At 42.9% G+C, this 15,765-nt stretch overlaps 1 protein-coding gene across 5 annotated transcripts in view; it reads left to right on the top strand.

The window, feature by feature from the left end:
* LOC140393675 (plasma membrane calcium-transporting ATPase 1-like) overlaps positions 1 to 15,765 on the top strand; it is a 182,490-nt gene that overhangs the window by 80,148 nt on the left and 86,577 nt on the right. For 3 of the 5 annotated variants that reach the window (XM_072479964.1, XM_072479962.1, XM_072479960.1), the window contains exons 4-7: positions 927 to 1,181; positions 5,160 to 5,285; positions 6,661 to 6,786; positions 13,783 to 13,818. In XM_072479964.1, the coding sequence (XP_072336065.1) occupies positions 927 to 1,181; positions 5,160 to 5,285; positions 6,661 to 6,786; positions 13,783 to 13,818 (543 nt within the window). The remainder of the gene's footprint in view (positions 1 to 926; positions 1,182 to 5,159; positions 5,286 to 6,660; positions 6,787 to 13,782; positions 13,819 to 15,765) is intronic. The other 2 variants (XM_072479963.1, XM_072479961.1) reach the window with 1 other exon arrangement.

Raw genomic sequence — 15,765 nt, forward strand, 5'->3', positions numbered from 1 at the left:
TCTTAACATTGACTGTTCTTTCCGATTTTCCACACCTCTGTTGGTGGCCAGGGGTTGTACAGCTGTTTGTTCTCGGGTGCCAGGTAATGATGCACTGTAGGAAATATTAGACACTCCAGAGCAGCGAGGTGTTGCAAATGCATCCAGTTTGCACGTTAAAGATCAGAGGATGCTGGAAAAACTGAGCTGATTTCGCAGCTTCTTAAGGGAGCAAAATTAGTTTCCCCAGCATCCTCTGTTCTTGTTTCAGACTCTAGTATCCAGAGCATTCAGCTTATTTTTAAAGATGCTTTGGGGTCGGGGGGTGGGTCGTCCAGTCCTAACAATGGCTTGTAAGTAAATTAATTCAGCCTCTGGCATGCGTGCTCATCAGAGCAACTGTGTGCAAAGGGGAGCCAGGATTGTTGGCCTGCACACGGAGGGCAATGACTTGCTTTAAATTTAACCCAGTTCCAAAATTGCATTATATTTCTTCTCAACTTTAAGAAGCAGGAATAATTGATATTGGAAATGTGACCCTTTGGGTTTTCCATCCTTTTAATGTTTTACAGGTTCCACAGGATCTCGGGGAAATCAGTTAGCGCAGAGAAAAGTCTCATTTAAAATCCGTAGCCCAGTGATGGGTTATGCCCCAATTTGGTTTGAGCTGATCTAGTTTTTTTGCTCGGTCCTTGATTTAAGTAGCTTGGCGCAAGGTTGATGATCACTCATTTATTTATAAACCAGATGCTTTGATGCAGAATTTATAAATTGAAGGTTATATTTTTTTTCCCCAGTTAGAAAAATGTGCTACTGACTAACACCAGGTGAAAGACTGGAACATATTTCTCTAACTACGATGCACATTGTGCCACTGGATCTTAATTGTAAGCTACTAAATTCAGTCTGGTCTTTACATCTACAAATTATGTCTACCTTTCTTGCAGTATGTGGGGAAGTCGCAAATCAGGAGGGTGAAGGGGAGGCAGAGGCTGGCTGGATTGAAGGTGCAGCTATTCTCCTCTCCGTCATCTGTGTGGTGCTGGTGACCGCGTTCAATGACTGGAGTAAAGAGAAGCAGTTCCGCGGACTGCAGAGTCGCATTGAACAGGAGCAAAAGTTCACGGTGATCCGCAAGTGTCAGGTTATCCAGATCCCGGTCGCGGAAATCGTAGTGGGCGACATTGCTCAAATTAAATATGGTGAGTAGTGAGCAGAGGCGAGGTGCTAAAATATTGCAGCTTGTTTTCCACTCAGCATTATGATGCCGGATTTCAGAGTGCTCACGGCTTGATTCTTCATTTAGCGACGCTGGGCTTTCAATCCCTGAGATTGTGTGCGCTGCAGAATGAACCTTATTCTATCTCACCTACATTCGAGAAATCATAAAGTTTTCTCTTGACCGTTAGGTTTGTGGGCATTGGGTCTTGTATAAATTTCCTTTTTGCATTAACCCACTTCCTCTTTGATTAAGCCGGTTTAGATTAGAGGGCTAGACAGCTGGTTTGTAATGCAGAACAAGGCCAGCAGCGCGGGTTCAATTCCTGTACCGGCTTACCCGAACAGGCTCCGGAATGTGGCGTCTAGGGGCTTTTAACAGTAACTTCATATTGTGACAATAACGGTTCCTAAATTATGTTCAACTGAGTGCAATGCTGACCTCTTTGTTCTCGACACTTGACTGAACGTGTATTTTGTATAAAATGTAAGTTTGGGTCAAGCAAATGGGCTCATTTGACTCGAACAAGTGATGGCACTGAGGTAGAGGTATTGAACACGAAATTTGGAAGATATCAGTTCACCACCGAGATGCCATTTGGTTTCTGGCATTTGCAACTTCCTCCACAGAAGAACTGGCTTCTTTCCAAATCTTGCATGTGGAACTACTGCAGTGAGAAATATACTAACAAGGCAACAGATTAGGGAAATAACATGTATGAAAGCTGTTTGTGCCAGGCAAAGGATAAGTGGGTTGATAAATTTCTTGGCAAATACACTTCCTGCAAATTGCACATGTAATTTTGTTGTTGGGTGTGTAACTGTCCACGGGAGAGGTGCTGGAGAACTGGAGGATAGCCAATGTGGTACCATTATTGAAGGAGGGAGGAAGGGATAAAGCAGGAAACTACAGGCCAGTCAGTTTAACCTCCGTGGTGGGGAAACTATTGGAAACAATTCTGAGAAATAGGGTTAATCTGCATCTGGAGAGGTGGGGATTAATCGGGAACAGTCAGCATGGTTTTGTTAAGGGGAGGTCATGTCTGACCAACTTGTTTGAATTTTCCAAAGAGGTGACCAGGTGAGTGGATGACGGAAATGCATTTGATGTAGTCTACCTGGTCTTTAGCAAGGCTTTTGATAAGGTTCCACATGGGGGACTGATAGCGAAGGTAGGAGCCCATGTGATCCAAGGAAATGTGGCAAATCGGATCCAGAATTGGCTGAGTGGCAGGAAGCAGAGGGTGATGGTCGAGGGGTGTTTTCCTGACTGGAAGCCTGTGTCCAGTGGGGTCCCACAGGGATCAGTGTTGGGGCCCTTGCTGTTTGTGGTTTATATAAATGATTTCGACATTAATATCGGAATGTTCATCAGTAAGTTCATAGATCATACGGATATTGTTGGGGTGGTAAATAGTCAAGAGGATAGACTTGAATTGGAGGACCATATAGATGATCAGTGGCAATGGTGTTCAATCCAGATCAGTGAGAGGTGATGCACTTGGGCAGGACAAACAAGGCAAGGGAATACATGATAAACGGCAGGACCCTAGGAAGCACCGAAGATCAGAGGGACCTTGGTGTGCATGTACACTGGTCCCTTAAAGCAGCAGAGCAGGTGGACACAGTGGTTAAGAAGGCTTATGGAATACTTGCCTTTATTAGCCGAGGCATCGAGTTTAAGAGCAGGGAGGTTATGCTGGAACTGTGGAAAACGTTGGTTAGGCCACAGCGAGAGTATTGTGTGCTGATCTGGAATCCACATTGTAGGAGGGATGTGTTAGCACTGGAAAGGATGCAGAGGAGATTTACCAGGATGCTGCCTGGGCTGGAGAGTTTTAGCTATGAAGAGAGATTGGATAGACTAGGGTTTTTTTTGGAGCAGAGGAAATTGAGGGTGGACATGATTGGGTTGTATAAAATTGAGAAGAATGGATAGAGTAGACAGGAAGAATGCTTTTCCCTTGGTGGAGGGATCAATGACCAGGGGGCTTAGATTTGAGGTAAGGGGCAGGAGATTTAGAGCGGATGTGAGAAAAAACCTTTTCACCCAGAGGGGGGGGGGGCGGGAGTCTGGAACTCGCTGCCTGAAAGGGTGGTGGAGGCAGAGACCCTCATGACATTTAAGAAGTATTTAGATGAGCATTTGCAATGCCATGGCTCACAAGGCTGGCAAATGGGATTAGAATAGTTAGGTGGTTGTTTCTGATCGGTGCAGACACCATGGGATGAAAGGCCTTTTATGTGCTGTAGACCTCGATGACTCGCCTCCCTGATCAACTTGCATTATTACTGTTCCAACGTATAGCAGCGAAAAATATTGTTGGATTCCCTGGATTGTTCATTCCTCATGAGCACTGAGCTGCTTGATATTCACTGCTTCAAACCCCTGTCCTACAGCAGAGTTAATCCTGTGCGCCACCAGTAATATTGAGTCCATGCCTCTTAATGAATGCATGGCCACGTCCATTTGCTCAACTGTTCTTGAGCAGAACTGGTTACTTTCTACGGAAGTGCTACTTTGCCAAAGAGCGCTTCCTGATCAGTCCTTTGGCTGGTAAAATCTGGAAATGGGTTGAATGAGAGGAACCAAATATGTCTTTCAGTTTTAATACCATTCTCTCTTGTCCAAAATCAAGAAATTTGAGGATTAATATTCTGCCTCGTGCCCATCTCACTGGAGACTCATTCATTTCTTCTAAATTTTAATGAGCTGGTGCCTTTGATTCAGTTGAACAGAAGGGGAGCGAGGATAAATCTGGACTGAAATAATTTTGTGCGAGAGAACTTCGAGTCTTTGGAGGTTTGAACATTATCTGCTGGAAAAGATGAGAAATCATTTTACTTTTTGGCAACAGGAAGTGGTGTTTGTCTGTGTGCTCTTCATCGCACCTGATCTGCATTATCGCTCAATGAAAGGGGACATTAAATTGGCCACCTGAAAAACACTCCAATCAATGTTGCCTCTTTTATACTAACTGAAGGTTAAAATAGCTTCCACTCTGATTGTTTAATTTTGGGTAGAAGGAAGAATTATATTGAGCAGGGACTAAAGCTTTTGGATGCAGTACACTTTGTACATGTTTTTTTTTAAATTTGATCTTGGGATATGGGCATCGTTGGCAGGGCCTGCATTTATTGAGTCAACCATATAGCTCTGGGTCTGGAGTCAGACATGGGCCAGACCAGGTAAGGACGACAGATTTCCTTCCCTTGAGGACATCAGTGAACCAGATGTGTTTATATGACAATCGATTCATGGTTTCATCTTTAGACTTTAAAGGCGGCGCAGTGGTTAGCACAGCTGCCTCACGGCGCCGAGGGCCTGAGTTCGACCCCAGCCCTGGGTGACTGTCTGTGTGGAGTTTGCACATTCTCCTCGTGTCTGCGTGGGTCTCATCCCCACAACCCAAAAAGATGGGCAGGGTAGGTGAATTGGCCACGCTAAATTGCCCCTTAATTGGAAAAAAAAAATTGGGTACTTTAAAATTATCATTTTTTAAAATCTTTAGACTTTTAATTCCAGATTTTTTTTTTTAAATTGAATTCAAATTTCACCATCTGCCATGGCGGGATTTGAACCAAGTCTCCAGTGAATGACTCTGGGTCTCTGGATTAATAGTCCAGCCTCAATACCACTACGTCACTGCCCCTTCCCCCATGTTGCACGTATACAATTGCCTGCCTTAAAGAGCATTCCATATGTCGCAGTGCCCTGCTCTAGACACGGCTGACAAGAATATCAACTTCTGGAAATGCTCAGAAGATCAGACAACATCTGTGGAGGGAAACGGAGGTAACCTTCCAGATCGAGACTGAAACATTAACTCAGTTTCTGTGTGTGGATGCTGCCCAACCTGCTGGGGATTTTCAGCACTTTCTTTGCTTTATTTCGTATTTCAAAGCATCTGCAGTATTTTGCCTTTTGCAAGGGTGTAAACTTAATGTTTGTGCCTCCACAGGTGACCTTCTGCCAGCTGATGGTGTTCTCATCCAAGGCAATGACTTAAAAATAGATGAAAGTTCTTTGACGGGAGAGTCAGATCATGTGAAAAAATCATTGGCGAAGGACCCCATGCTACTCTCTGGTAAACTGGAGCAACTGTTGTGTTTGCAAACTTCATTTAAAGATCAAAGGGCTCCTCTTGAGACACAAGTAGGTTCTGGGATGTTCTTGGCTCCCTGGAGCAAGTTTTCTCTCTCGATGAGAAGCCAGCAAGAATGGATGATAATCAGCCACAGGAATGAGGGAGCCACCAGTCAGTGCCTTGAGAAATATGGTTGCCAGTATCAGGAGAACACTGCCAGTAAAATTTGTGTTCTTGGGATGGGGGTGTTGAGATCGTGCTGTGGCTGGTGGTGAGGGAACCTAGTTTGGTAGACACCTGGCCTTCACTTGTAGTATTTGGTGCATTCTCCTGCCTCCAGTAAACATTTTTGTTCTGTTTAAAAAAATTTAAAAAAACTTCCAGCATTTTGCTGGCTTTGTGATGGCTTTACTTGGCGAGACGACAAGAGCAGCCGACTGCTCAGAGGGCTAAAGTATCAGAGGATCCCGGAATGACCCCAAATCGCATTGCGGTAGTGAGGATTCCAATTGAGTCTTGAAGGACACTCCTCCACCATTAAAATGGAGAGTCTGTATAAATGGAGCTGCCCCACTTTTAAATACTATCTCCTTATCCGCAGATCAGCGGGTTTTCAAAATCAAGTCTTGTTGGTTTGCTTGAACTCATTTACTCATATTTCAGATACTTTTAGCTTGTTTTCAATTCACTTCCTGACAGATTTAACTTAAAATTAACGTCCTGTGTCTCTAACGCATTTTTTTCCTTTGCTCCAGGTGTTGACTCGGTTTGTTAGAGTGAAGTGTTGCTTTTCTTTTTCTTATTTTGCGGAAGGCTTTGCATCCGTGCAGGACGGCTTACGTTTTGGGCTGCGTTTTACGTGCCCCCGCTAGGCATGCTTTCAGTGGGAGATGGGGACAGCACTTAAAATAGGGCCGTTCCAACCCCACCACCTTTGTTCCCACCCTTGAGTTCACCCCCACATTGGGGGGGGGGGGGGGGGGGGAGATGGCGGGGAGGGGGAATGGGCAGGGACCAATATCACAGTCCAGCCGCTATATTTAGAATGACGATCAAGAACCAATTAGACTTGTTACCAAACCAATTAACCCCAATAACACGCTGCCCGTGCCACAAAGTGGTTGGCGTGGGCAGTCGGGTAGGAGTGGGCTAATTGATATTTTGAAGTTTGTGAAAGAACAGGAGGAAAAGGGAAATGAGAGTAGGTCAACCTTCCCAAAAGGGAGCGAGCGTGAAGTCGGAATGCCAGTGACTTATGTCTCAAACAATCTCCTACTAATTTTGCAGCTCGTGCTTAAGAATCAATAATGGGCTAACCGATTTCAATGATCTGAAATGGATGGTGTAACCGTTTACCAACCTCTTTCTTTTCTAGGTACCCATGTAATGGAAGGCTCTGGGCGGATCCTTGTAACAGCAGTAGGTTTGAACTCCCAGACTGGTATCATTTTCACATTATTAGGAGCAGGTAGCGATGAGGAAGAAAAGAAAAACAAGAAGGGTAAGTACACCGCTTCCTGCCTCTCAAAACAAAGTTAGAAAGGACTGACCATTACGCCCCCCCCCCCCCCCCCCCCCCCCCATCCTGTTTCAGGAATATTCATGCATATTCCAGTTACCCAGCAGCATATCAGTCGAAACAAATTTGTAAATATTTGAGTGGCACGGAAATTTCTGGCCATGTACTGTGAGAGCGCTGTAGCCTTTTGTTGCATTCTGCAGTTTGTAATACAACAATTATAAGTGATAAGTTTTTCGACATCCTGGACTGTGCTATGGAAATCAAAAGCATTTGTTTAAGAAACAATATTCACGCTTCCCAGTTTGTTATTGCCCTCGGTTTTAATTGCTTTTAGTTTCACAACTGCAGCCAAGATCCAGATTTCTTTGTACGAGGATAGACTAGGCGATAAATGCGAGCCCAATTTAATTTCTCCCCCCCCCTGATTTGTTGACTACACAATCAAAACACAGCCACAAATTACTTTCTTGGCTTTAAATCAAGTTCAATTTTTCCAGGATGGAAATGTTTTAAAGTGATAAGGGCATGCTTTAGTGTACTAGCGTATGTGAGTGATTGTATTTATAAGTGATGCTGCCTAAAAACTGCACTGTATTTCAAAATGTTTCATCGGTTTTCTTTGTGGACCTAATTCAAGATAACTCTCCTGATGAAGGAGCTACGCTCTGAAAGCTAGTGATTCCAAACAAACCTGTTCGACTTGAAGCTGGTGCTGTCAGACTTCTTACTGTGCCCACCCCAGTCCAATGCTGGTATCTCCACATCATGGCGAATTCAAGATCATAAACAACAATAATCAGAATTTCCTCTTGTGAGAAATGGATTAAAACTACATTCAAGGTGTCACAATTAATTTTGCACATGCGCCACCAGCTAATGAACAAGACGTTCTCCCCAAAATGTATTTGTCCTTTTTATCAGCAAATCTAAAACTTTTATTTCCAATTGACATCATTATTGATGGTCAGGTTTAGCCTCTGCTTAAAATGATCTTTCATTCACTCACTGAGTGCGGATGTTGCTGGAAAGGAAGGTATTTATTTATTTATTGCCCATCACCAGTTGCCCTGAAAGTGGTGTTCGGCTACCTGGAATTGCTGCATTTGTGCAACTTGAGTGCCTTTCTGGGGCACGTCATGAGGCAAATAATAGTCAGGCGCATTATAATGGAGCTGGAGTCACTTGATAGGCCAGGCTGGATAAGGACAGCGGGTTTCCTGCCCAAAAGAACGTTAGTGAACCAGTTGGGTTTTTATTCCCTATCACATTTTATTTCACGTTAAATGCGATTCACTTCTCAAACAGTGATGAGCTTTCAATGTTCTCTGGGTGTTTAGTCCAGGCCTCTGGATTATTAGTCTATTAACAGCCACTACACTACCATATCCATTTTTAGGTTAATCGTATTAGCTGCTGCCCCTAAATGTAAGTAAATTGACATTTATTGGCGGAGGTTCTAGATGTGCTATCATTTGTGTGATTTACAGTTTTAAATTGGGGCTGAAGTGTTTAACTACAAAATAGATTGATTTGAGGTGTTATATCATTAGATCCCGCATTATAAATCTCTTTTCACCTTGAATTTTGAGATTAACTAATGTTCAGAGCTACATCTAAAAATGTCACCTGTAGAGCCGGTTATCAGACAGACCTCCCCAGCAAATAAACCCATTCTAGCATAATTTATAATCCTATGCGATCCTTTTGCAGGACAATGGATAAGCATTAGTTCCTGGTAACGATTGATCGTAGTTGAAGTCCATTGAAGTACAATCTTGTGACATTGTGCTGTATAAAACTTAGCTTGTCTCGTATATTGTGGCCTTTTAAGTACCACGCTTTATTTTTAATTGGCAAAGTAACAAGCATTTTGTTAGATCTCGGAAAAGCTGCTTAACAGCCACTGAAAGATAAACCTAATTGCACATTTGGAACTAGTGCAAAATAATAATGCAAATGTTTGTGCATTAGTACCCTATCATTAATCATCTTGAATTCATGACTGCAATCAAATCATCCGGTAGGCTGTCCAGCAATGAATATCTGCATCTTTTTCTACTCCCTCTCGCCCCCCCAAAAAGTTTTAGATTTCTAGTCTAAGCCAAGTAGTGCAAAATGTAATAATAATCGTGGTACAGATACACGATGTGGTGATCGATGTTTCTGACATAGATTTTTTTTAAAGAAGTAATTTTCATATTTTATTTGTATTTAACCCAACTTTAAAATGGTTTATGCAATGGTTCCTAACTTTGTTTCCTTCCTTTTCCCTGCTATTATTCTCAGTAGGCTATTTGATATGCAGTGATAGTGCATAAAACAACATCCTGCTGCTTCCTTATAGAATTTCCACTAGGTCTTAAAGGGTTGAATGCTTGGAGGGGAAGCAGTTTGTCTAAATACAATGTCCACTCTTCAAAATAAAACTGACTGGAAAGGAAGAAGTATTGTGGATGCTGTAAAATGCCATGACTTCTCACTTCAACTTAAGAATCGGATTGTCAAATTAGAGAGATCACCTCTTCTGTCATTTGTAAATCTTAGATGCCCAATATACCAATCCCAGAAGGAATGGAATGGATTGGACACAATGGTACTTGTAGAAATGCTTTTTAATTTGAATAAACATTTAACAAATCTGCTTTTTAAAAATAATTATTTAAAGCAAGTATCTTTATCGTTAGCCTACATAAGCTGATTTTTATTTTTTTTAATGGTTGTTCTTCAATGTCCTGGTCCTAAAGGTAAGAGTAATGCTCCACAAATTGGGCATGGTTTTCTGGTTAGTTGAATCTTATTAAAACAATCAAGACAATCTATGGAGACCTCGTGCATATAACAAAATCTTTTATAAGGATGGACATTTTCACTTGCCTTAGAAATATTTATGCTCAAGTTAAACTATTGCCTAGATATGGCCATCTGAACGGATCCTGTGTTCATGATAGCCCTTGTACTTTGCAGCACATATAAGGCCAGTAATATATCTTAACCAGAGAAATGCCTTCACCCATTTAAGGGCCTTGGTTGCAGAAATGGTTTTGCAAATGCTTCACCATCCTTTCCATGTGCTTTAGGATGCTGCTGTTATCTTCTGTAAAAGGCTTTCTCGAAGCCCCATGTATGATTAGAAGATAATTGAACTTTAGCCATCTCCCATGTATTTACTCCCACTTCTCGAAATATTTACTCACTATTGTAAAAAGTTTTGTAGCTGACTTGTGAAATGGTTAAAGTTGAATGAAGTTTCTTCTGTTTGATATGCTGTAAAATCATTACGTTCTTTCAGTGTTATCATTGCAATTGTTTCTTCTGAGACCGGTTCCTCTGTATGATATGCCAAACATTTAACTTTCAATTTATTTTCTCTTGGCTTTAAGGGGGGGAAAAATCGTATTGACCAGCTTCTTTTGCTGGAATACGATCCTTTATCCAATGTGATTGTATTAGTCATCCTTCATTTGGGTTAAGGGGTGATTGCAAAAGCAGAACCCATAAATACATTCAGGGTTGAAATTCCAAAAGAGCTTTTGTATCTTTTTTCCACTTGAGTCGATGGATTTCTTTTCACCTGAGGACTTTCTGAATTTAGAGGGATTAATAAAGGTTTTGTTCTCTGATGTGAGCGGAGGGAACGAGCGGGAATTGTTCCCTTTGACACGAGTGAGTTTCATCGGTAATGCGTCGTCCCAGCAAATCAACTACAGACAACTCTCGCGCAAATAACCTAGCGTTGTAGTTCATTGTGAAGCAAGTAACAGACTGACAATAAACCAGTGGGAATCCATTTACGAATTTGTAGGTCTTGGATTCTGCAGACGAATTGTGCAGTGAAATCTTACACTGTTCAATGAAACAGATCACCACAAAAATGTGCACTTTAGAATATTGGTATCCAAATACCATTGGAAATGAGTCACTTTCCAACAGCGCATTAAATTCAAAGCACAACTCCTTTTTCTTTTTTAAAAGAAAAACAACTACCACGGTGAACCCTTTTCCATTTATTTGGCGATCCTGTGTATATATATTTCTTGTTTCCGCGACTTGACGGGGCAGCATGGTAGCACAAGTGGATAGCACTGTGGCTTCACAGCGCCAGGGTCCCAGGTTCGATTCCCCGCTGGGTGACTGTCTGTGCGGAGTCTGCACGTTCTCCCCGTGGCTGCGTGGGTTTCCTTCGGGTGCTCCGGTTTCCTCCCACAGTCCAAAGATGTGCAGGTTAGGTGGATTGGCCATGATAAATTGCCCTTAATGATCAAAAAGGTTAGATGGGGTTATTGGGTTACGGGGACAGGGTGGAAGTGGAGTAGGCCGGTGCAGACTCGATGAGCCGAATGGCCTCCTTCTGCACTGTATGTTCTATGTTGGCCAATCTTCACCAGTGATTAAAATTCAAGTAAGACTGCATGAAGCATAAATGACTTGGAGGGTTTTTTTGTTCAAAATTGCTCATCTTTATTGCAGGAAACGCCTCCACTGGACAGCCCAGCTAAAGAGGTTAGAAATTCAAAAGGGAAAGCGGGCACTCCCGGTTTAAATGTGGGGGGTTGTAATTGTGGTTGCAGGCGATTAACCTGCTCAGCAGAGGAGGACCTTAATTTAAATATTTTTATTGAGGCTGCGAGCTAGGTTTCCCAGCTCTTAACTCCGGTAGCTTGATGGGAGGTGAAAATGGTTTGATCCAACAGGCAAGTGCCGTTGCAAGACTCTGTGAGCCAGAAGCAAAGCTGTCTCCCACTCAGCAATCTGACCCCTCGTGGCCCTCGACTCCAGACCAGTCCCTCCTCACCCTGGCCACTGAGTGAGCTCTCCATGTCCCTGACCGCTCTGCGCCACTCTCATCGACCCATGTCTCTGCTCACCGGTTGTGGCCCAGTGTTGCAGGCCTCCTTGCTCTACAATCAAGCCAACCTGTCAACCTGGTTGGCTGCCTCGAGTCCAAAAATCTCCGTCATGTTATATTCGGCAGGACCTCTAAAGCAACCCGTGCTTCTGGTATTTCCCAACTGCAACACCATCTCCCAGTGTTTGTCATGGACCGATACAGTAGTGCTGGGTTTTTCAAGTTGCGAGTTGTGGGTGGGTGTCAGGAGGGTCGGTCGCGGAGCCGTTCCCGCATTGGCCCGATGGCAGGAGGAGCGTCCAATCGCCACTATCGACTTTTACTTCAAGAATGGCAGCCACTGCCCCCTTTTCAATGGAAATAAATGTGCGAAGTCCTCCAGCCAGAGACGGCAGCAGAGAACAGGTTATGTTCGCAACAAGGACCCTTGACGTCCAGCATCTCCAGGTACGTGCTTTTGGCGACAAATCAGGGAGCCATGGTACTTCCATTTTCCAGCTGCTGGCAAGCAAGGCAAGTGAATTGTGAAGATGAATGGTTTTCTTAAAAGTAAGAGGCGGCCGAAGACGCAAATATCCAGTTTGCCTATTGGACAGTATCTCGCAACAGAATTTGCTGGATAGAGCTGCATAGGAGAGTCCAGGGCAGGGCACAGCAGTACTCGTGTTATTTCTGCACAGAGCTCCAGGACCTCTGATCAACAGCCTGCCAAGAAGAAATTGAACTCTGGAACAAAGCAGTATAAAGATGATTTCTTGAAGTATGGGTTTGTCAATTGTACCAATGCAAATAAGAATGCAAAGCCCATGTGTGTTATATGCAGGGAAGTACTCACAAACGAGAGAAGTTTCAGATTTTGAAAGAGAAGTGGTGGGTGAAACATTATGACCCCAGAGTTACTTGCATCTGACTCCAAATTAAAAGACTCCGCTGTTGGAGCTGACCTGTGATACCGCATTAAAAACACACCAAAAGCCCATGAGGCTGTCAGCAGTCTGGAGTAATATCTTCCAGGAGTATCCAGTGCTGAGTAAAATGAGCATTTTGTTGCTATTGCCCTTCACGACGACCTACATGTGCGAGGTTGGATTTTCCGTTTTCATAAAGATGAAAACGGCAGAAAGGAACTGGCTGAAGTCGGCACCTGATATGTGCATTGTCCTCTCTTCCTTTGAACCTGATTCAAGTGAGATCATGAGGACCAGGCAGGCTTCCCTTTCGCATTGAAAGGTAGGTGTGGGCCGCGAAGGTCAGCCAGCGTGGGCCACGAAGGTTGGCCGGTTGACAAAGTGGGTCTCGGGTTGGGGGGGTGCGGTTCCAAGTCCGAGTGCTAAAAAAGGTCGATACAGCGTGCCCAAGAGATGTTACCTTTTTTATCACGAGAAGTGTACAGGTATCAGGTTTTTCTTGACCAAAGCATCCGCAATGGGAAGGTAACCAAGTTCATTGGCAAAATGACTTTTGACTTCTGCTCCGTCTGGAATTTCAATCACAAAAAAAAAGCCCATGCCTAAAGAAAAGTGTGAGCACGATGACAAGATATTGTTCTGCTTTCCAGTATCAACCAAAAACAATTTCACATGGCCAGTGTTGAAAGTGGTTGGCAACATACAGATGACCCAACTAAGTCTAAAATTAATTATTGTTGGCGCCCATTGTAAAATGTTTAACTAGACTCAGACCAGGTGAAGAAACACTTCTCCAGATTGAATTACCAAGGCTCCAAATTTAATATTTTTGAACTAAACTCTATCTCGCATGACCCAGGCTATTTGACCGGTGACAAATGTGAAATCTGTCAACTATTAAGTATTATTGCGCTCTTGAGATGCTAATTGGAGGAGCTGTCTTGCGCTGAGGCTGGTGTGTCAGGAGCGATTGCTGTCGCCTTACCATAGAAATTTACCAATTTTATTCTGGGGAACAACCTGGACCGACAAAGCTTTTAACTCAAAATAGGTCAAACAAATAAAGTTTGCGGAACTGAAATGATTTTACAGTACTCCCTTGGCATGTACTAACAGTCAACATTTCATTCCCAGTTTCCGGCACAACTAAACATGAGCCTTACATTATAGCATTTATGAAGTCATGTGACGAGCATTCCACCCTTTTTTCTGTTTGAACAGGTAAAAAACAAGGACCCCCAGAAAATCGCAACAAAGGTAACCCTCATAAACATAGAAGAGCACACTAACTGGAAACATTCTTTCTTCCTTTTTTGTTTTAACCATTATCCTTGTTCTTCAAATTCGCTAACACAGTGGGACCTTCACCTTCTGTTTTAACGGGGGTACAACGATTATTATAAAACCAGGACCAGAGGCAGCACTTTAATGCAACTGGTATGGTACAGCTGTTCTGGATAAGAACTCTTAATGTGGAACTGCTTCAGTATTATTGTTTTTTTAAATAAATTTAGAGTACCCAATTATTATTTTTTTTCCAATTAAGGGGCAATTTAGTGTGGCCAATCTACCTAACCTGCACATCGTTTGGGTTGTGGGGGTGAAACCCACGCAGACACGGGGAGAATGTGCGAACTCCACACGGACAGTGACCCAGGGCCGGGATTCAAACCCGGGTTCTCAGCGCCGTAGTCCCAGTGCTAACCACTGCGCCACCGTGCTGCCATTATACTTCTACTTTAAGCATTGGCCATAACTGTCTCTTGCACCTACAAGAGATGTGAAGTAGCTATTTTAAATGGTAACCCCCCCCCCCCCGTGCTTTTTTTTGCCACTATTTTCATTGACCATTTACTGTTACGTTGTTGGGAGAGGCAAAAAGACATGAAATTGTAATAGGTATCTCCCAAACACCTATGAGATTTACATTGAAGAAAAATTTGTAAGATTTCTGTCCATTCAAGTCCATTAAAATCTCCACAGATGTGAATTTGCTCCCTCATTTAATTACCATTAAATGGGCTAGCTACGTCGCTCGTTTTGAAGTTTTAAAATAAATTACTGCCTTTCACACACGTTCCACATCAATTAAGCTGAGAACATGCCGCTCAAACAGAAATGCTGGAGGAAAGCTGCCACCATAAGCGTGGTGAAAAAAGACGTTCGATCAATTTCTCTTGACCTTCTTTAAATTTTAAAAAAAAAAAACAGTAATCGTTGAACCCCCTACTTTTTCCTTCATAGTCTCAACATTCACGTTGTGGTTTCACTGTTCCTTCCAGGCTTGTGTGTGGAGGACCTCATTCTTCACCCGCTCTGCAGTTTAGCTTGCCTTCCTTCAGCCTCTCTGACATAGTAATTGTTGTTTCCTCCCCACCCCGCCCACCTTTCTTTGTTGCTCCCAGCTCTCCACTTTAGGAAATGTACTTGCTAAAATAGGATATAAAGGACGTTGTATCCTTGCAAAACTTGTTGACTTTCAGCGCTAGCAGCAACGTCATTGTGCTTTAATACAGATGGTCACCATTGTGTTAATAATGGACAACTAATTGTGTATCAAAGCCCAAGCATATCTTTGTATGGAAGCTGCAATTCAACAAGCAGACATTTGAAAAATGAAGCGTTTAGATTTGTGGGTATACAAGGCCGTTAATTTCAGACTGCCCAACCAGGAGAAGCATCCGCCCGTCACCAACCCTATAAAGCTACTTAAGAATTTTATATTTCAGTGCGATTCTTATTTTTCTTTAAGGCCTAGGGAATATAGGCCAGGCACTTAGTGTAGTGAACCTTCATTTCACTTCCTCCAAAGCAAGAATATTCTTCCTTGAGTAAGGAGACCGAAAACACAGTGTTTCAGCTTTAGTCTCTCCACTAAGGCCCCACATAATTGCTGTAATAATTCTGTACGTTTATGTTCAATCCCTTTGTAATACATATCTTTTATATTCCTCATTGCTTGCATGTTATCTTTGTGATTATCGTCCAAGAACACCCAGGCCCCTCTTAATGCCAATGTTTCCCAATCTCTTGTTTAAAAAAAACCAACCTACTATTTTTTTCCTTCCTAAGTGGATAACTTCACACTTATCCGTATTATATTCCACATTCTTGTCCATTCACAGACCCCGCCTATTCCTTTGCAGCCCTTTTCTGGTCTGACTTTAAGTCATCCGCAAACTTGGATTCTGTTCCTATTTAATT

Source organism: Scyliorhinus torazame, chromosome 17, assembly GCF_047496885.1.
Source record: "Scyliorhinus torazame isolate Kashiwa2021f chromosome 17, sScyTor2.1, whole genome shotgun sequence".
In the NCBI taxonomy this organism is placed as follows: domain Eukaryota; kingdom Metazoa; phylum Chordata; class Chondrichthyes; order Carcharhiniformes; family Scyliorhinidae; genus Scyliorhinus; species Scyliorhinus torazame.